General features: G+C 49.5%; 1 protein-coding gene across 1 annotated transcript in view; it reads right to left on the reverse strand.

The window, feature by feature from the left end:
* Positions 1-25,660, reverse strand: part of LOC138288161 (arylsulfatase A-like) — a 480,219-nt gene that overhangs the window by 379,039 nt on the left and 75,520 nt on the right. The window contains exon 2 of the mRNA XM_069229468.1: positions 22,724-23,022. Coding sequence (XP_069085569.1) covers positions 22,724-22,944 — 221 coding nt within the window. The 5' untranslated portion in view covers positions 22,945-23,022. The remainder of the gene's footprint in view (positions 1-22,723; positions 23,023-25,660) is intronic.

The following is a 25,660-nucleotide window of genomic DNA, read 5'->3' on the forward strand; positions in this document are numbered from 1 at the left end:
GTGGACCTGCCCTTGAATTTCTGGCCCTTCCCCACCTTGGATTGTGGCACAGCTGTCTTGCCACTATCCACTTTTGATTTGCTTGAGCCCTTGGTGGCAGGTGTTTTCGCCTTCGCCCTCTGGGATTTGGGCAACTTTTTTACTTTTGGAGGTGGCGGAATGTCCTTGCCCTCGCTCCGTGGAACACTGGCAGCCCTGTTGCTTGGCGCACTCCAAAAGCCCGCAGTTGCTGGCCCCAGTTTGCCCGGTAATGTGGTGGCTGAGGTGCTGGGTTGGGACCTGGAAAGGAAGGCCCAAGGGGACGGACGGGCGGGGTGTAGGGAAGAGGTCAACATTAGATAGGAAAAGCTTTTTAGACACACTGGGACGGGTAGATGGAGGGGGTTTGGGAGTAGAGGAAGAGGTAGTGGTTGTAGGAGGTGTACGTTTGCTGACTTTGGGTGAAGGTGCATGGGCTGGAGGCTGTTGTGAGGTCGATGGCTGTTGGGTGGGTGTGTGGCTGCATTTGTGTACTTTGGGAGGAGGGCTCACAGACACACTGGTAGGGGACACAAGGGATGTGTGAATGGTAGTGGGGGTGGTGAGTGCATGTGAGCGGTGTGTGGTGATGGGCGTGCTGGTGATGGGGGTAGTGGCTGAAGATGTAGTGCATGCAGGTGTGAGTGGAGACGAGGCAGGGAGGGAGGAGGGAGACGTGGAGGAGGGGGACACAGTGGAGGCAGTGGATGTTGGTATGTGTGCATGTGTATGATGCTTGTGTGAGTGCCTGTGGAATGTGTGGTGCTTATGTTTGCCAGAGCCACCCTTGTGTGTGCATGCTGGTCTGATGGTGTGCTTGGGATAGGCTGAAGTACAAGGGATTGGGTCTGGGTGGAGGAAGTTGGAGGGGGGAGGCTGGACACAGGGACAATGGCTGCCATCAGTGCTGAGGCCAGAGCCTGAAATGCTCTCTGTTGGGCTGCCTGCTCAGAATGAATGCCCTCCAGGTATGCATGTGCTTGTTGCAACTGCCTCTCTACACCCTGGATGGCATTCAGAATGGTAGACTGCCCAACAGTGAGGGATCTCAGGAGGTCAATAGCCTCCTCACTGAGGGCAGCAGGGCTGACTGGGGCAGGGCCTGAGGTGCCTGGGGCGAAGGAGATGCCCACCCTCCTGGGTGAGTGGCCACGGGACACACGCTGAGGGGCTGCTGGGAGGGCGGTGCTGGAAGGGGGGTGGCGGCTGTACCTGTTGATGCGGGGGGCACAGAGGGGCCCGCCACCGCAAAGGAGCTCCCATCAGAGGAAGAGTCGCTGTCGCTGATGTCACCTCCTGTCCCCGCCGTGGAGCTCCCCTCGCCCTTCATCCCACTGGTGGCTTCAGACTCTGTTGTCTCACCCTCCAGGGCCATGTGGGATACAGCTCCCTCCTGCTCCGGTGCCACTGCTCCTCCACCTGATGATGCTAATGCACACAAGAACAGGGAGGACACAAAAAGGGGGGGGAGACAGAAGAAAGACATGTTCAGTGCATGCAATACCGCTACCGTTGGCGTACACTACAGACACAGCAGCCCTCTGCACTACGCCATGCACTTAGAGTTCCCTAATTCATCACAGAGACATGGGGTACAAGGCCTATGCCCGATTGCTGCACACATGGAAGTCACAGGAGCCTGACTAGGTGTAGTTGGCTCCTACCACCGGTGGGGTTGGGGTGCCACATGGCCTGCCTCACAAGGGACCTTGCCTACCAAGTTCTCCCTGGCTTAGGGGAACCCACTGGCCACCTCCCCCCCCCAAAACACCTCATAAGTGTCCAGAGTCAGCTGAATGAGAGTGTACTCACCCCCTTATGGCTGCTGTGATGCCCTCAAGCGCCCATCCAACTCTGGATATGCCACCGCCAGGATCTGGAACATCAGGGGGGTCATGGTGTGACTGGCACCCTTCCCACTTTGGGAGTCCATCCCCAGCTGGGCCTCCGCCGTCTTCTTGCTCCAGCGGCGAATGTCCTCCCACCTTTTACGGCAGTGGGTGCTCCGTCTGTGGTGGACCCACAGGGTCCAGACGTCCTTGGCGATGGCACGCCAAATATCCTTCTTCTGGTGGGCGCTGACCTAGAGGAATAGTACAGGGGAAAAGGATGATCTTTAACCGTCTGGACCGTCACAGTCATTGACCCACGTTCCCACCCTTGCCCTGACGCACATACACTCACCGTCCACTCATGCATGCCTCAGTCCCCCCCTTTATCTTCCTTCCACAACACTCCAAACAGGCATTGACCATACAGCATGCTCACAGTGTACTCACCTGTTTGTCTGGAGGACCGTAGAGTAACATGTACTGGGGGAGGACCCCATCCACTAACTTCTCCAACTGCTCCGAAGTGAAGGCAGGGGCCCTTTCCCCAGACACTGTAGCCATTGTCGCTTCCAGACTGAGGTCACAGCAGCACTTACAGTGTACGTCCTCTCCTGTCGAAGGTCAGGTATCAAGTGAGTGAACAGACAGAAAATGGCGATCACGTCCACGGCGGTGCGTACCGTCACCGCCGGCGTACATCGTCATTGGCTCCTTCGACCGCCTACCGCGACGGTGTAGAACGCCAGCGCAGTTACCTCATATCCCCTTGTCCCACCTTACAGGTCAGGCAGCCACCATTTCAGGGGGCCACATGGCATTAATTTTAAATGCGTCACACTTATCTAGGCCTTGCATACACACAGTGACAGGCACATTGTGGATTGACAAATGTGTACAATACTTTTTTTTTTTTAATACCTCAGTGTTGGCTGACTCTCTGCTCGCTGTTCTCGTCCATAGGGTACGTCCGCTGGGGCAGGTGAGGAGATGGCGGCATCTTCCGGTTTACAGACCGCTGGTGGACCTGTCGAGAATGGAAGACAGACACATCATTATCACTTACAGACTTGATCGTGCCACAATCCAGAACTGTGTGCCTAGTTGGAGCAAGACCTGATGTCAGCTATCCGCCATCCCACAGGAATCCCCCCTCTAGTGCCGGTCCTCTCAGTACTCCATTTCCTGGCAAGTGGGTCTTTTCAAACAACAGTGGCCATTGCATCAGGGATGTCCCAGCCTATGTTCTCAAACGTGTTGTCCGCCCTTCTGAGACACATGCCCAGCTACATTGTTTTCTCTCAGGTGGAGGAATTTCTCACAGTGAAAGGTGACTTCTATGCCCTGGGACATATCCCCAACATCATAGATGCCATTGATGGGACACATGTGGCATTGGTACCCCCCGCAGGAGTGAACAGGTGTACAGAAACTGGAAGAGCTACCATTCAATGAATGTGCAGATGGTGTGTTTGGCCGACCAGTACATCTACCATGTGAATGCCAAGTTTCCTGGCTCAGTGCATGAGGCTTACATTTTGAGGAATAGCAGCATCCCTTATGTGATGGGGCAACTCAAGAGGCACTGTGTGTCGCTAATAGGTGAGGACAAGGACGCTATACTGTGTGAATAGTTGTCTAGGGTTGTCCCTAAGGGTTAGTGTGTGTCAAACAGTTGTCCCTCGACATTTGCAGGTGACTCTGGTTACCCCAACCGGTCATGGCTACTGACCCCAGTGAGAAATCCCAGGACAAGGGCAGAGGAACGCTACAATGAGGCACATGGGCGAACAAGGAGAATGATCGAAAGGACCTTCGGCCTCCTGAAGGCCAGGTTCCGGTGCCTCCATATGACAGGTGGTTCTCTCTACTACTCACCAAAGAAGGTGTGCCAGATCATCGTGGCCTGCTGTATGCTGCACAACCTGGCTTTGCGACAACAGGTGCCTTTTCTGCAGGAGGATGGTCCAGAAGGAGGCCTTGTGGCAGCTGTGGAGCCTGTGGACAGTGAAGAAGAGGAGGCAGAAGAAGAGGATAACGGCAACAGAAACAACGTTATCCAGCAATACTTCCAGTGAGACACAGGTAAGAAGATATCACTGCCTCCCACATCTCATACAATTGTTAGACCTATCATATGTCTGTCACTTTCACCCAGTGTATGGACCCTGACTTGTCACTTTGCCTTTCCATTTCACAGATGTGGGTCCCACTGTGTGATCTCTGCTATATTACCTCATGGACAAGAGCTGTGTGACATAGGTATGTTGACAATACAATCGACATTGCTATTTTCCTTAGTTATAGCAAATACACATTTGTGAAAGCACAGACTGACTCCAGATTGTTTTGTGATTCAAGGGTGTTTATTTCAGTGCAAAATAGTGGAGGGGGTTGTAAAATAGGCAGGGGTGATGGTGGAGGATTGTCCATGGCAGAGTCCAGTCTATTTGTTTCACAGGTGCATTGTCCAAAGGGGCATAGGTAGTGGAGCTAGGGCAGTTGATGGATGTACAGGGTGACGAAGTGGGACAGAAGGATGACATTCAGGGTGGTCTCATTTCCTGTTGGGGGTCTTGGCATTGTTCTCTGTCTTTGTCCTGGATCTCAGGGACTGTTTGCGTGGTGGTTCTCCATCTGCAGGGGGTGGGGTGCTGGTGTCGTGGTCCTGTAGCGGTGCCTCCTGTCCACTAGCGCCGGCGGAGGTGGTGGGCTGTTCATCATCCAGGCTAGTGTCAGGGGCCCCTTGTTGTGCTACAGTGTCCCTCCTGGTGTTCACAAGGTCCTTCAGCACCCCTACAATGGTGACCAGGGTGGTGTTGATGGACTTGAGTTCCTCCCTGATCCCCAAATACTGTTCCTCCTGCAGCCGCTGGGTCTCCTGAAATTTGGCCAGTACCGTTGCCATTGTCTCCTGGGAATGATGGTACGTTCCCATGATGTTGGAGAGGGCCTTGTGGAGAGTGGGTTCCCTGGGCCTGTCCTCCCCCTGTCACACAGCAGTTCTCCCAGTTCCCCTGTTTTCCTGTTCCTCTGTCCCCTGAACCGTGTGCCCACTGCCACTGCCCCCAGGTCCCTGATTTTCTTGGGGTGGTGGGTTTGCCTGGGTTCCCTGTAGTGGTGGACACACTGCTGCTTGACGTGTCCTGGGGACAGAGGTATGGGCCCGCTGGGTGGGTGCTGTGCTGGTGTTTCCTGAGGGGGAGGCTCTGTGGTGGCATGTGCCAGTGTCAGGGGAACCGACTGTGCCGAGGTCCCAGATGGGCCGGGCTGGTCATCTTGATCCATTTGGACAGAGCTGCTGTCATCACTGTGGGCCTCTTCTGTGGGAGGATTGGACATGTCTGGAACCTCCTGTCCGGTGACGTTGGGTAGGGGTCCTGCTGGGGTGTAAAGGCATGATTATTGCATCTGTGTGTGCCATTGTGTGCAATGGGTGGGTGACCCTGTACTCCAGTGCTTGCATTCTTGTGTAGGACCTTGTGTGATAGTTGGTTTGGGGATCTGTGTGGGTATCTGTTGTGGTCATGCTTTGGTGATGGGTGTCCACGCTTTGTTGTTGCATGCAGGGCTTGGTATTGGGATGTGTGGGTTGTGATAGTGGGGCATATGTGAGGGTTTGGAGTGATGGGGGTGAGGGTGAGGGTGGGGTATGTGATAGCATGCAGGTAGGGTGGAGGATGTAATAGTTAAGATTTGACTTACCAGAGTCCATTCCTCCTGCTACTCCTGCGAGGCCCTCAGGATGCAGTATAGCCAAGACCTGCTCCTCCCATGTTGTTAGTTGTGGGGGAGGAGTTGGGGGTCCGCCGCCAGTCCTCTGAACTGCAATCTGGTGTCTTGAGACCACAGAACGCACCTTCCCCCGTAGGTCATTCCACCTCTTCCTGATGTCATCCCGTGTTCTTGGGTGCTGTCCCACTGCGTTGACCCTGTCTACGATTCTGCACCATGGCTCCATCTTCCTAGCTATGGAGGTGTGTTGCACCTGTGATCCGAATAGCTGTGGCTCTACCCAGACGATTTCCTCCACCATGACCCTGAGCTCCTCCTCAGAGAACCTGGGGTGTCTTTGCGGTGCCATGGTGTGGTGTGGGTGATGTGTGGGGTGGTGTGTGTTGTGATGTGTGATGGGGTGTGTTTGTGTGTGTTGTCTGAGGTGCATGGATGTTGTGTGAGTGATGGTGTTGTGTGCCTGTGGATGCTAGTATTGTTGATGGTGGTGTCTCTCTGTGTGCTTCTTTCTCAATTTTTGTCGTAGGGGTTTGTGGGTGATGTGGGTGGGTGTTTTATATTGTATTGAGTGTGTAGGAGTGGTGTGTGTATGTGTATCAGGTGTGTGTATTTCGAATTGTCCAATGTGGTTGTGTTTTGTATATGTGTGTGTATTTTGAGCGCGGCGATGTGTACCGCCAATGGAATACCGCGGTTGAAAGACTGCTGCGTGGATTCATGGGTTGTGATAGTGTGGGCGTATTCCTGTTGGCGTGACGGTGTCGGTTTTGTTATTGCCAGTTTATCACTGACCTTTGGTGTGGCGGAATTGTGTGGGTGTCTGGATTTTGGCGGATTCCGGCCTGTGGGTCGTAATAGCTGTAGCGGAATTCTGCCGCCGCAGCGGTGTGTTGGCGGTCTTCTGCACGGCGGTAAGCGGGATTTACCACCAATGTTGTTATGAGGGCCTATGTGTTTTGTGCTGTTCAGGAAGAAAAACCATTGTGACGCTGCAAATGACGCTGGTGGCCTGCAACGTGACCTGCCGACGCCGCATGGAGCCGCACCGCCCGCTTCACACCGTAACCCTGGTCTCACCGACGCCACCATCTGACGCCACCACCAAGCCGCTGCTTGCACTGTGACCTGTGGGCCCCGCACTCTGGCATTGCCGTGCTCACACCGCAGCCTGGGCATCCCCGACGACGACGCTCCTGCTGACACCAGTGCCACTGCCTGCACAGTGGCCAGTGGACACCGCTCGTGGGGTACCCAAAACACTGTCCCATCCCACACCGCAGCGACGGTCCACCAACACCAGTAGTATCGACTCCAGTGCCGTCACCAGGCATCCCTATCTGCACCGCAACCCGTGGACGCCACAAAGGCCTACCGATGACAGCACTTCAGCAATGATGACGCCGCTGCCTGCACCGTGTCTTGGTGACACCGCACTGCCCCGCTTCACACTGCAGCCGTGGTGCCACCGACGCCGCTGGACGCCATCACCAAGCCACTGCCTGCACTGTGACCTGTGGGCACTGCACAACACATCGTCCCACTTCGCACCGCAGCCCCTGACTTTATCAGCCCGGAGCTCGATCCGCACACGTGTGACTTCAAGGTACCGATGACCCCCGCACCGACCTCCCGAACTAACGGCTGCAACTTCTGTGATGCCAGCGACGCCGCTCTCCGTATCTCACTGCGAGAATCACGACACCCTACAATTCCAAGGTCTTCCCTACACCTTAGGTGGCCTGCGACACCACGGCCGGCCTGAACAGTTGGATTTGTTGTTCACGACGCTGTGATATCCCCAGACGGAGCTATCGACTTCAAGGAACTGTCTTTTTAAGTTAATTCTTGTAAAATTAATATCTTATTGTATGTTGGATATTTATCATATTTGGTCTTGTTTTATATAGATAAATATTGGCTATTTTTCTAAAACCGGTGCAGTGTCCTTTTGTAGTGTTTTCACTTATTACTGTGTGTTATGTGCAAATGCTTTACACATTGCTTCTGACATAAGCCTGACTGCTCGTGCCAAGCTACCAAGGGGGTGAGCATCCTTAATATGGTGAATCACAAAAGTCAGTAAATTAACCTGTGATTAACCTTCGGGTAGCTTGGCACAAAGCAATCAGGCTTAACTTAAAGGCACTCTATTAAGTAGTTATGCTACACACAAACAGTAATAAAGTGAAAACACAGCACGAGAAAATCCCACACCATTGAAGAGCAATAGAGTAAAATGTAATATTAAAATGATACCAGAACAACAAAACTCTATTCAGCAGAACAAGAGATATGCCATTTCAATTTTAGGCAATTATGGCGCCTAAAAGCATAAAGCACCAATTGTGGTCAACTGGCTATTTGTAGATTGTTGAGAGTCACAAGTTAAGGCCGACCGCAATGCACGGGATAGATACGGGGACCAGGTTAGTCCCACTGAAAAGGTTACCTTCTCAAAGTCCAGGGTAAGGAGTTGAGTTCACACTGAAGGAGGCCAATAGGAGTAGGGAAAGCATCACTAAAGATCGTTGCTGTAGTGAGAAGGGTAGGTTAGCATCGTAGACAGTCATCACTGTAATCTGAAGATCTAGTCAGGCTTCGTGAACGGTCGCAGCTGGAACTTCCTGTTGATGGTCACAGTGGGCCATCGATGCTGACGGGCAAAGTGCAGATTTCGCAGTGCCATTTGTTGCTGGGAGTCTCTGTACCGTGAAGAGAGGGGTTCACTGGAGCATTGCATTGGTGGTTGTCGTGGTCAGCAGGGTCTCAGTGCCGACCGGCCCCTCGGCAAAGAGCTTAAAACTTCAGCATTCTCCTTTCTTTACAGAGGAGACCACTCTTATGCCAGCCAAGAGTCCAGGATCAGGGGAGCCAACTCTTGGGGATCAGGGACTCACTCTAGCAGAGGCTAGCAGGGCTCAGATGCGTACATTTACAGGTTCAAGCTGGTCCAGGTGCAGCAGATCAGCTGGGCAGTTGAAGGGAGGCCTTTGGAGCATGTTGTGTCCCTGGAGCATAAAACAAGTCAAACAACTAACCCTTGGAGTCATTCTAGTAACCTGGGAACAAGGAGATGGTCCAATTCTCCTTCAGCAAGACAATCATCAAGCATCACAGAAGTTCTCTGGAGGTCCAAGTAGGCATTTCTCAGCAGGGCAGACGTCTGGCAGGAGCATGGCAGTCCTCTAGGAGTTCAGGCAAGAATCTAGAAGCAGGGCAGTTCTCTGGGAAATAAGGATCACCTTTTTTGTTTTTGAGTCTTCTGCAGGTCAGGGAGTGGACCAAAGAAGTGGCTCAGTAGGTCCAATATTTATATTTAGTGCCAGCCTATGAAATGGTGGTGACATCCTGGCTACCCCAACATCTGGTCTAGAAAGTTTCCTCCTTCTCCTGCCAAGGATTGAAGTAGTCTAGGGTGAAGGAAATGTTGGTCTGAAGCCCCTTTGTGAGTGGGCTGGAGGCATCCCTTTGTAATGTAAGTGGGGTAGGGAACAGTTCTGGCACAACCATCCTGGCAGGAAGGTTTATCCTGACAAACCTTTTTCTTACTGTCTGGGAGTAATACTCAGAGGTCAACTGCCAAGCTATACACAATGATGTGACTCAAAAATGGCTATAGGTACCAAATACTTAGGACAAGAAAATGCCAACTGTCTAAAGAACTGAGGTGGCATGATGGATTGGGATGCGGCCCAAGTGATTACCAGTGGCTTAATTCAAACATGACATTTTCCACTGTTTTGTATACTATACTGCGTCGCCGTAAGAGGGATGGGTATCCCCAGACGTGGCTCCCATTAACACTGTGCCACTGGAACAAAGCTGTACCTGGCTCATGAGTCCATAAACAGGGCAAAAGTGGCTCCTAGGTTGCTTGTGTTCTGGTTCAGGGAGGACCTGGCTTGGCAGTTCGGATTGAACTCTTTCTACTGGAGCAGGGTGGAAAGTGATTTGCATATAGCTTGGTCCAATTTGAAGTGGCATGGTGTTCAGAAGCAATGAATTGGGATGCGGCCCAAATGACTACCAGTGACTGAGATTAATTCAAGCATTTCATCCATAACTGTTTTGTATACTTATTGTGTTAGCCTAAGTGGGATGGATATGCTCAAATGTGACTCCCTGTCAGGAACCAGGCTTCTGTTTTGCTCATTAGTCATGGGGCAAAGATTAGAGTGTTCACTAAACGTCCAATGGTCAGTCATTGGAAAACTGCATTAATCGAATGAGTTAAAATACACTCTAAGATGGCCACCACTTTAGTAGAAGAATCCAATGTCCGCAAGAACTCTCATGAGAATTCTTTTCAGAGGTGCGCAAGCTCGTCTCAACACACTTCAATTAGAATGGGGGGGCATGGCCAGCGGCTGATGGAGCCGCACGCTTAGAGAGGAGCTCCGGGAGAGCAAGCGGGGCCCGGCTCGCTGAAAACCCCTGGGCGGCATCCTAAAATGCACACAATAAGTCGGGGACCCATCGGAGTGTGGCAGGACCATACGTGCTGCGTTTTCGTCTCGATTATACAACGGGAGAGTCCCGAAATTAAATCTCTTTCACCTGCGACCGCCCAAAACAAAATGGCGGCCGCGACCAAGTGATTTCCCCAGTGACCTGCGCCGAGGGAACAAGACGCCCACGACTTGAACCGAGCAACCCCTGCGGGAAAGGGAGGCCCTGGAACTGAAGCGAATCGCCGGCGACACAATCGGAGAACCGGTGAGTGGGGGGACGTCCAGACCGGAGGAGACAGTGATTCTCGCCCGCCCACGGCCTGGCGGCCCCCGAGACTCCTAAAAGCATGTTGGGGGCCTCCGGGCGGGAGATGGGCCTTGGAGAACGGCCCTGAGTCCCCATTCAGCAATACTGCGGGGCGCAGCACCCGCTCGAAGCTGGTTCGGGAGCGCCCTGGTTGCTCCGTGCCGTGGCCCGAGGGGAGGAAGGAGAGGATCCCCGCTGGAGCAAGAGAAAAACAGAGAGTATCAGGTGCTCAGGAGCTCCCCCACATCAACCACAACTGCCTGGTCTGCAACACGGGGTGGAACCGCCCCGCGCTGGCGCTCCCGGGCCGGTCCCGGACTGAATGGTTGAACTTGAAAGTGAACACGGACCCCACCATAGAATAATCCAGAAGGCTTCCTGCGGCGACCCAGATCGGGGACGGGCACACGAACCATCAGTGAAAACGCAATTTGGCCTGGCCCCGTCGAGCAGAATAAATCTAACTTGGAGACCCTAGGGCTAGAAGGGGAGCGGGCCATCATGCCTCCCCTTTGAATAGACTAGACAGACTTCTGAAATCTTCCCCGGCCCGGCCTCCTTCTTCTTCACACCTGGGGGCTCGGAATCCTCGCCTCGAACATGGCACCCACCCCCGGAGAGAAAACAGTGAACTGTGCAAACACTGAAAGGACCTTCCAAAAGTGCAACGTTGGACGGGGGGCCGCCCGCCGGTGCGGGCCAAACGTCTCCTCACTTAATAAGATATCTGATCTAAAAATGGGGAAGCCCAAAAGACGGGAAGAACAGGGCCTAGACGAGGCTTCAACCACAAAATCCACCAGTCACCCCATAAAATCATCCTCTTCGGATAACAGGTCGCAACAGGAGGCAACTTTGGACACGGTCCTCCTGGCCATTAGAGACTCTCCAACGAAAATAGATAACCTAGCGATGGACCTCACATAACTGCGAGATGAACACCGCAAATTAAAAGACAGAATAGGAACAAATGAAAAAACCCTTGCAGCAACGACTTCCGCTCAACAAGCAACAACCTCAGAGCTCAAGGATCTCTCTTCGCGCATTACAACCCTGGAATCCAGAGCGGAGGACGCAGAAAACCGCGCATGCAGGAGTAACCTTCGATTAGTTGGAATTCCAGAGAAAACAGAATCATCCGCAGACAATAAAGAAGCCTTTCTAGAAAACTGGATCAAAACCACTGTAGCTGAGGAGGGCCTCTCAGCATTTTTCGCAATAGAAAGAGCCCACAGGGTACCCAACAGAATGCCTCCACCCGGAGCCAGACCTCGCCCAATCATAGCAAAGTTGTTGCATTACAGAGACGGAGACTACATTCTATCGCAGACACGTCAACTCAGAGAAATAACATGTAATAATGAACGGATTATGATCTTCCCAGATTTCTCCAGGGAAACGCAAGCACAAAGGGCCGCTTTTAATGACTCTAAACGAGCACTTCACGAATGTGATATAAAATATGCTATGCTCTTCCCATCTAAACTCCGGGTGGAACACGACGGCAAAACCCACGTTTTCACATCACCACAGCTAATAAAAGAATGGATGGAATCCCTAAACATACCCAACCCGTTCCCCCCCTCCTAGAACTCCACACAAACCAGACAAGAAACGCAACAAGGCTGCCAATCAAACCTCGGAAGCGGCTCCAACAAGACACCAATCACTTCGGGAAATGCGGAATGCAGTGGAAACGGCAGCAGCCTTGAGTGGTGGAACCAGTCCTAGACCCCGAACCCTGGTCAACATCTCTGACCCCGAATCGGACTGTGGGAGCTCGTCGACATCCTCGCGCGACACTATCACTAGCCTGCCCAAAATAACCCCAGGAACTGCAGAAGAGATCATCTAGTTGCGGTAAGGGGAGAATAACCTTTGTAAGAGTACCACCATAGACTCAACCAACTTATCTAGGATAATAAGCAAGTACCCTCTTAGACCAACCGATAGTTTGTGCCATTCGAACACACGCAACCAGAAGCAATGCATCGTGTAGCGGAGCCCCGGGAGCAACTCGGAGCGGGGGCTCTCGACCTCCGACACGCCACCCACCTATAGGACTACAATTTTAGATTGTTTATGGTTTGGACGGGAAAAGTTTTGGTCACTGGTCCTGGGGAAGGGGAGTTGGGGGTTAAATTAGTTTATATAGATAGAAGGGTTAACACAGCACTAATCACTAATGAATCAGACAATTCTCGTCCTAAATCCTTTAACAATATTCATAACAGAAAACTTAGCTGCAGGGCTATAACCACGCACAATCACCAATCTAAAACCCATAGATCATGGCCGCAACCTACAAAATGATAACATGGAACGTCCGAGGTCTAAATAATATGTCCAAACGGTATAAAGTACACAATTATCTCAAAGTTAGGGGGGCACACATAGCCCTGTTACAGGAAACGCATCTGTTAGAACAAGAAGTCACAGCACTAAAAAAAAGATGGAGAGGACAAATATTCGCCACCACCTACTCAGCATTTGCCAGGGGAGTACTAATATGGGTATGACCAGGAGTACCTTTCCAGGCACTACAAATATCCATAGAGAAAGAGGGGAGATATGTGGTAGTCAGGGACAGATTGGACGGGAAGGTAGTGACAATTGGCGGCCTATATGCACGAACCTAGATCAAAAAAAATACTTCGACAAATTATCCCAAGAATTGGGTCCGAACCTTGTAGGTCCGAAAATTCTCGGTGGGGATTTCAACTGCATAACCAACGTGTGCTTAGATAGGTCACATCCGCCATTACCGCACTCACAAACCACAAAAACTGCCAAAACCTTTACAGAGTGGCAACAACACTGGCAACTAGGGGACTGCTGGAGACGGCTTAACCCGCTCAGTAGAGACTACTCCTACTACTCGATAACACATGACCTACATGTTAGGCTAGACACCTTCCTATTATCCCACGAACTACAACAGCTAGTAGTAGCAGCCGAATATTTGAGTCAAACTATTTCAGACCATAACCCCCTGATGGTATCACTAGCGTGGAGCGGAGATAGACCATTAATCCCCACCTGGCAACTGAGGATAGAAGCACTAGAAGATGAAGCATTTAAACTTACCATACATAAAAGCATTGAGGAATTCTTTACTATTAACACAGAGACAGCATCTTCCAGAGCCCTTGAATGGGAAACCTTCAAAATAGTAACCAGGGGTAAATGTATTGGCGAGTGTTATGGGGTCCGGAAATCAATCGAAAATGAATTAAAAAAACACGAAGACTCCCTCAGAGAAATAGAGCGCGAGATCCCAACTCACCCTGAGCTGACCCCCCACATGTTAGAAACTAAAGCTAAAATAACTGAGGCGAACACTAGACTTTCTCGTTTCGACTACAAGCAGTACCTAAATCAAAAGCATACAGAAGGCGACAAGGCAGGCGCCCTGCTAGCATGGCTAGCTAAGCCCCCTAGACAACAGTCCACCATAGTCGAGATTGAGACACAACTAGGCGATAGAGTGCATGGGCAAAGGGAGATCAACACGAGTTTCTTCGAATACTACTCAATTTTATATGCCCCACCCTTGGACACTATTAGTAACGGTCAGGTGCAGGAGTTAGGGTCCCTTACCCTCCCCAAGCTGAGAGCTGAGGAAAGGCTGTCTCTAGCCGCCCAAATAACTACAGCGGAAATTAAAATAGCAATACAAGGTATGGCAAGGGGCAAAGTCCCGGGAACGGGTGGCCTCCCCATGGAGTTCTATTCACTATATCAGGACCTACTTGCACCGAGGCTCTGTGCAATATACACGGAAGTATGGCGCACCAACAAACTGCCTCAATCAACCAATGAAGCTATCATGATTCCACTTCTTAAGCCCGATAAACCACCCTCGGACGTCCGATCCTACTGCCCATTATCCATGTTGAATCTAGATTATAAAATATTAAGTCGGATACTGGCAAACAGACTTTTACCCCTCATGCCATCATTGATACACCAAGACCAATCGGGATTTATCCCACAACGTAGCACAGCACAAAATATCAGACGCTTAATCTCATTACTACAGAACCTGCCCCCAACAATACCCCAAACAGCGACAGTCTCTGTAGATGTAGAAAAGGCCTTTGATAGCCTAAGGTGGGACTGCCTTGAACAGGTCATGTTAAAACTTGGACTTGGTGAGGGATTCACACGTTGGACAAAACTACTGTATTCTAACCCCACAGCGAGGGTGCACACGGGCAACACCATTTCCGATTCCTTCCTTATAGGTAGAGGAACTAGACAAGGCTGCCCGCTATCTCCCCTCCTGTTCGTAATAGCAGTAGAGCCCCTTGCACAAATGGCAAGATCCAAAAAGTACTTTGAGGGCATCTTAACCAATAATTGTACACACCACATAGCACTATACGCAGATGATATGTTACTATTCCTCAAAGACCTGAACACAGACCTGCCTGGAGCAATAAATATGCTAGAAAATGTTGGTATGTCCTCCGGTCTCCGCATCAACTGGAAAAAATCCACCATCTTTCCATTAACCAGAAACACTAGAGAACCTAGACACCAGGGGTCTACCCTTGTCCCCGAGCACATTTAAATACCTGGGGGTCAATATTTACCACACAGTAGAAGACCTATTAGAGGGTGATATACAGAGGGCAATTAGAGGAATTAAAGCCAATATGCTCTTTTGGAGCACACTACCACTGACTGTCTTTGGGAGAGTTGCCTTGCTCAAAATGATAGCATTACCCAGGCTACTCTACTACTTCTCCACTATTCCACTAGTGATCCCGAAGAAAGTATTCAAAAACATCGACTCCCTGATTGTAAATTTCATATGGAGTCCGAACAGGCACAGAATCGCTCTTAACACCCTCCGAAGACCCACTTCGGAGGGAGGCTTAGCCGCACCAGACATGGAAATTTACTACTGGGCAGGGCAACTACAATGGCTGGCTAAATTAATCAGCGAACCCTCAAGCACAAAGGACTTACAAGTTCCTCTGAGCTGCCCTCTCGAAAATATTGTAAATATATTACTGAACCCTAAGAAATCTAAGCAACAGCTCCCGTTGGAGTGGGAAGCATCAAGATACTGCTGGGAACAATTTCTGAGGCGCACTCGCACAAAGGCGGTCATTCTGACCGCCGCCCGCCATGCGGTTACCGCCGAATGACCGCCCCGCGGTCAAAAGAACGCGGCGGCCATTCCAACTTTCCCGCTGGGCTGGCGGGCAACCGCCAATAGGCCGCCCGCCAAAAGGCCGCCCGCCGGCCCAGTGGGAAAGCCCCTGCAACGAGGAAGCCGGCTCCGAATGGAGCCAGCGGAGTTGCAGGGGTGCGACGGGTGCAGTGGCACCCGTCGCGATTTTCACTGTCTGCAAAGCAGACAGTGAAAATCTGTATGGGGCCCTGTTAGGGGGGCCCTGCACTGCCCATGCCAGTGGCATGGGCAGTGCAGGGGCCCCCAGGGGCCCCACGACACCTGTTCCCGCCATCCTGGTTCTGGCGGTGAAAACCGCCAGAAACAGGCTGGCGGGAAGGGGGTCGGAATCCCCATGGAGGATTCCCTGGGCCAGGGGAAAACCGGCGGGAAACCGCCGGTTCCCCTTTTCTGACCGCGGCTTTACCGCCGCGGTCAGAATAGCCTAGGAAGCACCGCCAGCCTGTTGGCGGTGCTTCCGCTGCCCTCCGCCCTGGCGGTCAGAGACAGCCAGGGTTGGAATGAGGGCCAAAATCTCCATACACACCCAAGATCCCCCTAATAGCCTTAAACCTCATCCCAAAGGGACACATCACAACGCATACTAACAAACTGATAGCACATAACATCACGAAAGTAGGTTATTTGTTTAACAATGGCAAGCTCTGCTCCTACGCAGAACTACAAGAACAGTTTAATCTCCCCTCCGCTTTATTCCTTACCCACAATACCTTAGTTAACACTATCCAAAAACTATGGGGAACAAAATCGAACGAACCAAACACACATAAGGGATGTCAGTTCCTCTGTTCGATGGGGGACCAAAAAGGAACAGTCTCAGGAATATACAGATCTCTGCAGAGCGACATCTGTGCACCATTTAATAAAGTTAGAACCAAATGGCAAACAGACTTAGACATCATACTAGAGGACACTCAATGGTCTAGAATCACCTCCCACGTTTACTCTGTATCCAGGAATGCAAGATTCAAACTGATAAACCTATATATCTACCACTGGGCATGTCTAACTCCACAAATGATAACCAAATTCTACAATAAGAATAACTCAAAATGTCCCCGATGTGAAGAACTTACAGCTGACCTAGTTCACATGCTATGGAATTGCCCGAGAATCCATCTATATTGGTCAGAAGTATTCAGGAAAATATCGTCCAGTACAGAAAAAACGCTACCGCCTACCCCAGTAGTAGCAATACTGGGGGACTTTCCGCACCCACCAACTCAAAAAATAAACAATAGGTTCACAGACTTGCCGCTAATACTAGCAAGGAGAGAAATAACGGCGCATTGGAAGGACCCAAGTGGCCCCCAAGTAACTAGGTGGCAAATGGAGCTAGAGAAATGGGCCGGAACTGAAAGCTCGGCGCTGCTGAAAGAAGCAATACAGGGACAAAGGCCTAGAGACGACGCCAAACATTGGGACTCCCTGCTAGACAATCTAAAGTCTATGGACGCTCCCACATCAGAGGACAACAACTCCAACAAGGAATCAGAAACTGAATAGATAACCATACCCACAACACAATAACACCATGGAACACTGACAAGGCTACTAACAGCAGAGAATTGGTATAACAAGAGCTTTTGTTGATGGCCAAAGTGCTAATTGGGGGGAGGGGGGATAGAACTGAGTGTTGGGTCTAATTTAGTAATTGTATCGTTACAAACTACAATCCCTTGTTGAAAGCAATAAAAAATTATTTTTTTTAAAAACACACACACTTCAATTACAATCTTGAAGAGCCTAGTGTCTCTGTTTGGCACCTCTGTCCTAAGCCTGTTCATAGCCTGAATAGTGAAGTATTTTCAGTAGCTGACAGCAGGAGTAGTGTCTTCTCATTGTTTAGTCACTCTGCCTTCAGTCTGAACTCTGAAAGCCTTTGGAAGAAGTGTCTCCGTTTCCCAGAAAGACTCTTAGGGTTCTGTTGAGCATGGCAGCTCCTGACTGACTTGGGTCCACGCTCCAATGTTTAATCTTTTGCCTGCCAGGATTTCCAAGGACTTTTCAACCTGCAAGGAAATTCCATTGTTGAAGACAGTGAGGCAAAAGAAAGCAGAGCACAGAAGCTTTGTTTTGTCTGCCCCTTCTTGTAGTTTTTCTCTGGGGCATTTCTCCTCACCTTTTCTGTACCTATCCTTTCCTCCCCTGCCCCTCTGCAGAGTAGAAGTTCAGAGAACTTCTGAGACTTTACAGTTCAGCCTTAAACAGTTATAACTCGTCATTGAAATGTGTCATAATAGAGGTTGAGATATTGAACTAATCCTCTATTTTCTTGTCAGTTGGATGTTTCAGAACTCTCAAAAGCCATTCTAAAGGAGGCTGTGCTGACTGTTTGATATATCGTACGGCTCTACAGCATTATATAGACTGAAGAACGTCGAAATGAAGAATTTTCCACAAGATTTACACTTGTATATACTTATACAATTATAGAAAAGGGCCAAATAACTCCAAGCAGTTAGGTATATGAAAGGCTTTCATGAAAAGTATCTTATAGTCTCCATAGAGTATAGTGATGTTACTGTGTTTACATTGTATTTTGTTCCTTTCCTCTGTGCATTAGATATTCTCCTCCAACGCCAATCCGGACGCCAGAAGAACACTACATAGAACAATAAGAGTAGTTTAAAGTTAACCAGCCATGAAAGTATGCCTGCAGCTCAGAGGTTGTCTCTTCACTATCCCAAACCCCTTTACCCCTTGTTGGTGACATCTCGCCAAATTCTAGGGAAGATTTTACAGATAGTAGGGCATTGAGAAGTTGAATCAATTCTGCTCCCATGAAGAAAACAGGTTCCTGAGGGAAACATCCTCTGCGCCAACTCTTTAATAACGAAGTCCTGGTTAACAAAAGCGGAACAACGCTTTCTTTAACCACAACTTTGTTATTTTGTGCCTTAACCATGCATGTCCTGAACAACGAACATGCGTGGTTAAGGCACAAACAAGGGAGTCGGCTGAGGAGGACGACACGGATGACGAGGTGACGACTCAGGTAATTGGAGGGGCGGGGGGTTTTAGGTTTTGGGGCGGGGTGGAGGGTCGGGGGTTTTAGGTTTTGGGGCGGGGTGGAGGGTCGGGGGTTTTAGGTTTTGGGGCGGGGTAGGGGGGGCGGGGCGTTTTGGGGTGGGGGGCCGGGGGATTTTAGGTTTTGGGGTGGGGTGGGGGGGCGGGGCTTTTTAGGTTTTGGGGTCGGGTGGGGGGTCAGGGGTTTTTAGGTTTTGGGGCGGGGTGGAGGGTCGGGGTTTTAGGTTTTGGGGTGGGGTGGAGGGTCGGGGGTTTTAGGTTTTGGCGCGGGGTTGGGGGGGCGGGCCGTTTTGGGGTGGGGGTGGGGGGCCGGGGGTTTTGGGGTGGGGTTGGGGTGGCGGGGCGTTTTAGGTTTTGGGGTGGGGTGGGGTGGGGTGGGGGTCGGGGGTTTTAGGTTTTGGGGCGGGGTGGAGTGTCGGGGTTTTAGGTTTTGGGGCGGGGTGGAGGGTCAGGGGGTTTTAGGTTTTGGGGCGGGGTTGGGGGGGTGGGGCGTTTTGGGGCGGGGTGGGGGGCCGGGGGTTTTTAGGTTTTGGGGTGGGGTTGGGGGGCGGGGCGTTTTAGGTTTTGGGGTGGGGTCGGGGTTTTAGGTTTTGGGGCGGGATTGGGGGGAGGGGCGTTTTAGGTTTTGGGGTGGGGTGGGTGGTCAGGGGGTTTTAGGTTTTGGGGTGGGGTTGGGGGGAGGGGCGTTTTAGGTTTTGGGGCAGGGTGGAGGGTCGGGGGGTTTTAGGTTTTGGGGTGAGGTTGGGGGCGGGGGTGGGGGTGTTTTGGGGTGGGGTTGGGGGGGCGGGGTGTTTTAGGTTTTGGGGCGGGGTGGGGGTTCGGGGGGGTTTAGGTTTTGGGGTGGAGTTGGGGGGGCGGGCGTTTTAGGTTTTGGGGCGGGGTGGGGGTTTTAGGTTTTGGGGTGGGGTTGGGGGGTCGGGGTGACGCATGCAGGATCAATGGGTGCCTATTACTAATGCCTTTACCAGGAATGCCTTTACAACAAAATATCGTTGTTAAGGCATTCGTGGTACAGGCATTAGTGGTAACAACGAGGTCGGTGTTCCGACCTCGTTGTTCAGGCACTCGTTGTTTCGGCAGGCGGCGTTCCGACATACAACCCGTTCCTGACCCTCTTGGGCACACTGTGTCACTCCAACCAAGCTGTACCTGGCTGATGAGGCCATAACCAGGGCGAAACCAGTCCTGGGTTGCTTGTGTTCCTGTTAAGGATGGATCTGGCTTCGCAGTACATACTGGACTGTTCTTATTGGAGCAGGGTCAAGACTGAATTTCATATAGGTAGGCCAAACTGAGGTGGCATGGTGTGCAGAATAATGATGGATTGGAATGCGGCACCTGAGTGATTACCAGTGGCAGAGATGAATTCAAGCTTCCATCCATCATAGTTTTGTATACTTAACTTTCTCAAAAGTGGCGTTTTCAGAATTGTGACTTAAAATCCAATATTACCCTTAGAGGAGATTATGAATTTTCTGCATGTTCCCAATTGGACCTTAGTACTTATTAAATGTAATAAGCTAAGCCAATGTTATCCTATGGGAACGGTAAGCCTTATAGTAGTAGAAAACAAATTTCGGAGTTTTTCATTGCTAGGACATGTAAACGTAGAAACATAATACTTTTTTTAAATGCAATGAACTATGCCCTGTGGGCTATTTAGGGCCTACCTTAGGGGGTGGCATATGTTTTAAAAATGAAGGTTTAGACCTGACAAAAGGTTTAGTTTACCAGGTCGAAATGGCAGTTTAAAACTGCGCTACAGGCTGCAAGGGTAGGTCTGAGATAAGTTTTAAAGAACTACTATGATGGGTGGCACAATGAGTGCTGCAGGCCTGCCCCGAAAAATTATTTTACAAGCCCTTGGTACTTGTAGTACTATATACTAGGGACTTATAAGTACATTAAGGGGGTCATTCTGACCCTGGCGGGGGCCCATGGACGCACCGCCAACAGGCTGGCGTTGCTTCAATGCCCATTCTGACCGCGGCGTTAAAGCCGCGGTCAGAAAAGGGAATCCAGCGGTTTCCCGCCGGATTTCCCCTGCTTGGGCTGAATCTCCATGGCGCCGCTGCAAGCAGCGCTGCCATGGAGATTCCGACCCCCTTCCCGCCATCCTGTTCCTGGCGGTTTTTACCGCCAGGAACAGAATGGCGGGAACGGGTGTCGTGGGGCCGTGCAGGGCCCCCTAACAGGGCCCCATAAAGATTTTCACTGTCTGCATTGCAGACAGTGAAAATTGCGACGGGTGCAACTGCACCCGTCGCACCCCTGCAACTCCGCCGGCTCCATTTGGAGCCGGCTTCATTGTTGCAGGGCCTTTCCCGCTGGGCCGGCGGGCGCTCCTTTGGCGGGCGCCCGCCGGCCCAGCGGGAAAGCCAGAATGGCCTCCGTGGTCTTTTGACCACGGAGCGGCCAAGTGGCGGTTCCCGTTTGGCTGGCGGCGCCCGCCGCCAGCCAAACTTGGAATGAGGCCCTAAATGTGCCAATCAGGTGTAGGTCAATTTTACTGTGTTTTAGGAAGAGAACACAAGCACTTTATCACTGGAGTCCTAATGCCTACAAAAACTAATTTCAGAAAACATGAAGGGTAACAGCAAAATGTTTGGGTTGACCTTACAGACAGAGCCAAGTTCAAAAGCAAGGCAATAGCCGAAACATAGCAGGTGCTCCATCTTCAACCCTCATGGCTCCCCCAATGTCCTGCTTGCACTACTATCTTGCACTACTATTACCAAAAAGGCACCTGTGGTGCAGCAGACAAACTGAAGGCACAGAGATCAGAGAGGTGAGAAACGCTACATAAATGACTTCCCCCGCCCTCACTCTGCACAAGAAGAAGATCAGATTTATCATATCTTTCGATCTTTCCAAGGCTATATCAACTAGGGTTTTTGGGAGACCTTTGCGAGTTACATCAGATAATTACTTTGGAAATGTTCTTGATAATGCATTAGTAGCATGTTGTTATTTTGCTTAGTCGTTGCTGAAGGATATCACCTGTCGTGGAGAGTAAAACAGAATAATTTCCGTATACGAGTAAAGATAATGTCTGAATTTGTTCTCCTTTGTCTTAGTAGCAGACACTTCCCATAAAAGTTGTAGCAAGTGATTGTTATAAAGATTAAGCAAAATGTGCACTGGGACGGACATCTGCTGGATATATGTACTTATGCGGAAGTTATGGGTCGTCTGACCATTCTTTTACTGTTTTATATGTAAAGGAAGCAATTGGGCCTTTCACCTTTTTAATATTTTTTGTATTTTGTTTAGTATGCCTTTTGCTACATATGACTTAACTGAGTTTAAGAAGGGCTAGGAATTCGGTTATCATATATCTGAGTGAACAATAGATTATATTAAAGCCTATGGGCCGAACAGTCATTATAGAAGGGATGGTCGGAATTTTAGTTCCTTGGGGAGTAGTAGGTCTAAAGTACAAAGTCGGAGAGATTGGTGGCTATACAAAAGGCAGCAACGTAGACCATGCAGGTGAAGTCAAACAGAATATTAAGAGTCGCTCTATAACATAAATAATTACGGAGTCATACTTTGTTCTTTTTCCTTAGATGACCTCCAAAGATATTCTCATTAGTTACACGGCTCTCACAGCTGCTGTGTTGGTACTGACATAGCTTTCACTGGTCAAAATAAACAAATGCTAAAAGTAATAAAGTTCTTTAAAAGCAAAAACCACCACACAACATCGGGCTCATATCTCGCATGATTTGCAGCCTGGAGAGCTAGGTAATAATCCCCGATAAAAGACATTTCACTGTCTGTGGAGATGGACATTTTACTGCATTAAAAAAAGTAATGGCAAGAGTTACAATGCTTTAGTCCATAAAATCTAAACATTAATACATTCATGCAATTAATATCCTATACATATAAGGTTTATTGTAAGATACCTTGATGCCTTTAAACATCTAAATGTTCGAAGTGAAATTCAAACTAAGGAGTTTACAAATTAGTACTGCATATCCATGTAATTGTTTACAAGTTTATATGTTTAAACATCGCTAGAGTTCTACAGCGTTCCACTTTGAACTATAAAGTGAACATGTGTGTGGCATGCACCCTCCTGACAATCATGTGCACATTATTGCGTTTGTGGTAGTGAAGCTGGAAAGTGAACAGTCCATACCTGGAGGGAGTACACATTGAACCGGTAGTGTAGAAATCAGTGAACCTCAGTCCTTGAGTTGCTAACTGGTCCAGGTTTGGGGTCAAGGAGGAAGGGTGTCCGTAACAACTCAGATCACCGTAGCCCAAATCATCAGCCAACATCAAAACAATATTTGGTGGTTTCGCTGTGGTGGGTGCCAATACCAGACACAAGTAGAGGAGAATTTGCTGAGCTGTCATCGCAATAACTGTTGCCTGCACGAAAGGACTCTATCCACTGGTTTGACCAGCTAGCTTGACAGTGGAGTCACAAATTCACTGTGAAAATAAATGACAACATTCAACAAATGCGCTCTCCCCAATGCAATTCTAGATTTAGTAATCTCAGGTAGCAGAGAACACAAGACTGGTTACAAAAGAAAAATGCTCTGAAAAGAAGGGAAAAGGAAGCAGCTTGTGATTCCCTAGAAGAGATGGGGCTGGAGAGATCTTGGAAGAGAGGCAGCACAGGAAGGCTTTATATCAAGGGGCATCAGCTGCTCCTTACATGAGGAAATGAAAGGCTCCCGCTGACTAAATAGGAGTCCTCTTCGGACACTGGCGATGATCCCGCAGCCTGTCAGAAAGCCCAAAATGTATCATTAAAAACTATTTGTGCTAAAGTCATTAAAAACATTCGTAGTACACAAATTGTTTCTTAATTAAATGTATTGCGGTTTGCTGCATCGGTCCGTATTTGTAGATTAGCAAGTATTAAATATAGCACAAATTAATGAAAGTAATGCAACTAACATTAAAGCTGTGTCTTATTAAGGATGAGTTGATCAACTCCTGCAGCACAAGGTGTAGAGGAATTAAAATGTCAATTTCTGTCATTCTCCACATAAAGCAATGATTGATTCAGAGACAATGGTGATTGGCAGAGCTAAACTTGTACGCTGAAAATTGCTCCCTGTCCCTTCGCAGTTTGAGCTGCATTATGAGCTCAAATGGGGAGCGCTCCGACAGCCCACAAGCCAAGATATGGATGTTCACAATCCTGGAGGCCCCAAGACTAAGCAGAAGAAAGTAATCAAGGACGAAGAACATTTTGTGTGCACCTGAGAAAAAAGTATAGGTCTCTGTAAGATGAAATAGTCACCAGGTGTCTGTAAGATCTATCTTTTCCTGGACTGTGGTAAGATGTGTCTGGTCCACCCACCTCCCCAACGTGCCTGTGGAATTGCCTTCCGATAAGTCTCGAACTTCATTGAGGTCCCCCCAGCACGCAGAGCAGTTGGGGAATCTGCATCAGTAGGCCACCCAAGGTCTTGAGAAATTCTGTGGACAGTAGAGGAGGAGCATACACACTAATCGAGGACTGCGTACTTACTGCAACAATCCAGAAACCACCACATATGTGCCTCACATTTCGTGCCAAATCTGTGTGGCTTTAAAGGGGATGTAGTTAAGGAGCAGAAAGGCTAAACCAGGATCCCCCGAGTGAAACCTGCATAGAATACCTGGGAGAAACCCATCTGAGCCAGAAAAGAACAACATTTGCCAACCAAATGTATTTCATGGAGCAGGAGTATGTCCAATTCGGTGGCCCAGGCCCCTTTAGGACAGCACCTTGCTTCACCCGGTCCAAAAGACAAGCAGGTTGTGAAACGCAGCTGACTCTGAACTTCAGACTCACTCTGCTTAGCCCAGGGTGAGGAGAGTAGTGGGAAAATGTTGGTGTTTCGTGTATCTTGGAAGTGTGGTGTAGTTATCGAGTGTCTTCAAAAAGACCTGCTCATAGTAAATCTGAATATAAACACTACAAATAACTATACATTTCTCTTTCCCAACATATACTACTAAAAGAGGGAGTATCTGTTGTGGACCGAACTGGGGACTATTTGCCGACTTGGCAATTGAACTACAGATGACTCCTCTTGTCCAACACCTCAATCTCATAACTCAACATGGTAGCTAAAGAATTCGTTGGGACCTGGTCACACCCCACAAGCATTATAAAAGTGTTTTAGAAAAGGCATAGACAGCAACAGTTTAGCTATAAGCACGGCTTCAAACCATGCCTCCATGCAGCATCCTGTCCAGTATACTTCAGATCTGATGACAGTCAATGTTGGTGAAGGTTGTCAGCAGCTCATTCTGCACAGCAGCAAGAACATCAGTTCATTTTACTCCTGGTTGGTCAGTGCGACCAAAAAGGAAGACATACCTAAGATTGTCCTACTTGTGGGAAGACCCCAGGACTGCAACTCTGCGAAGCTGAAAATACAGGCAATAAAGAGCGTCAGCAGTGCCCCCGGCGGTGGGTGTGGTGCCAATGATGTATGTGCGCTCCACGAGAAAGCACCTTGAGACATCCACCGCCGGAACCCAGGACTTCAGTCACTGCATGATATATTGGGTGGGGGTTGCCTCCTGCGACACTTACATGAGGGTTATTAAACTTAGAAATAGCTGAAGGGGTACAAGCCATAGACGTTTTGCAAAACAGCACGAGGAATCTGGAACGCACATTATGCTTTCATAAAATATTTGCATATAAAAGAGGGGACTTGGGCGACACCGTCTTAAAAGCAAGTTAATAAAAGCAATTACATGCCGTGTCTATCAGTATGGGTTGAATCCAACATGTATACTAAGCCTTCTTGAATGGGGACAGAAGAATTAAAGTGACTGTGCAAATGTAAGCATTGTATTCCTTCAGTTTCAATGTGTGTATCATGTAACACTTCTATACATACAGACTATAGTCACCAAAAAACTACAGATAAAGTGCAGTTATTTATGCTTAGGAATGGTTATAGCTTCTTAACTATGATTTTAAAACATTCTGAAATTCACTCCAAAACACAGTTAAATTGTAGTTGTGAGTACAAAACAAAACCTAAAAATCACTGAATTAAGCCAGTTATGATTAGTTCTGGAATCAGTAACACACAACAGCCATGCAAACCAC

Source organism: Pleurodeles waltl, chromosome 4_1 (assembly GCF_031143425.1).
Source record: "Pleurodeles waltl isolate 20211129_DDA chromosome 4_1, aPleWal1.hap1.20221129, whole genome shotgun sequence".
NCBI lineage: Eukaryota > Metazoa > Chordata > Amphibia > Caudata > Salamandridae > Pleurodeles > Pleurodeles waltl.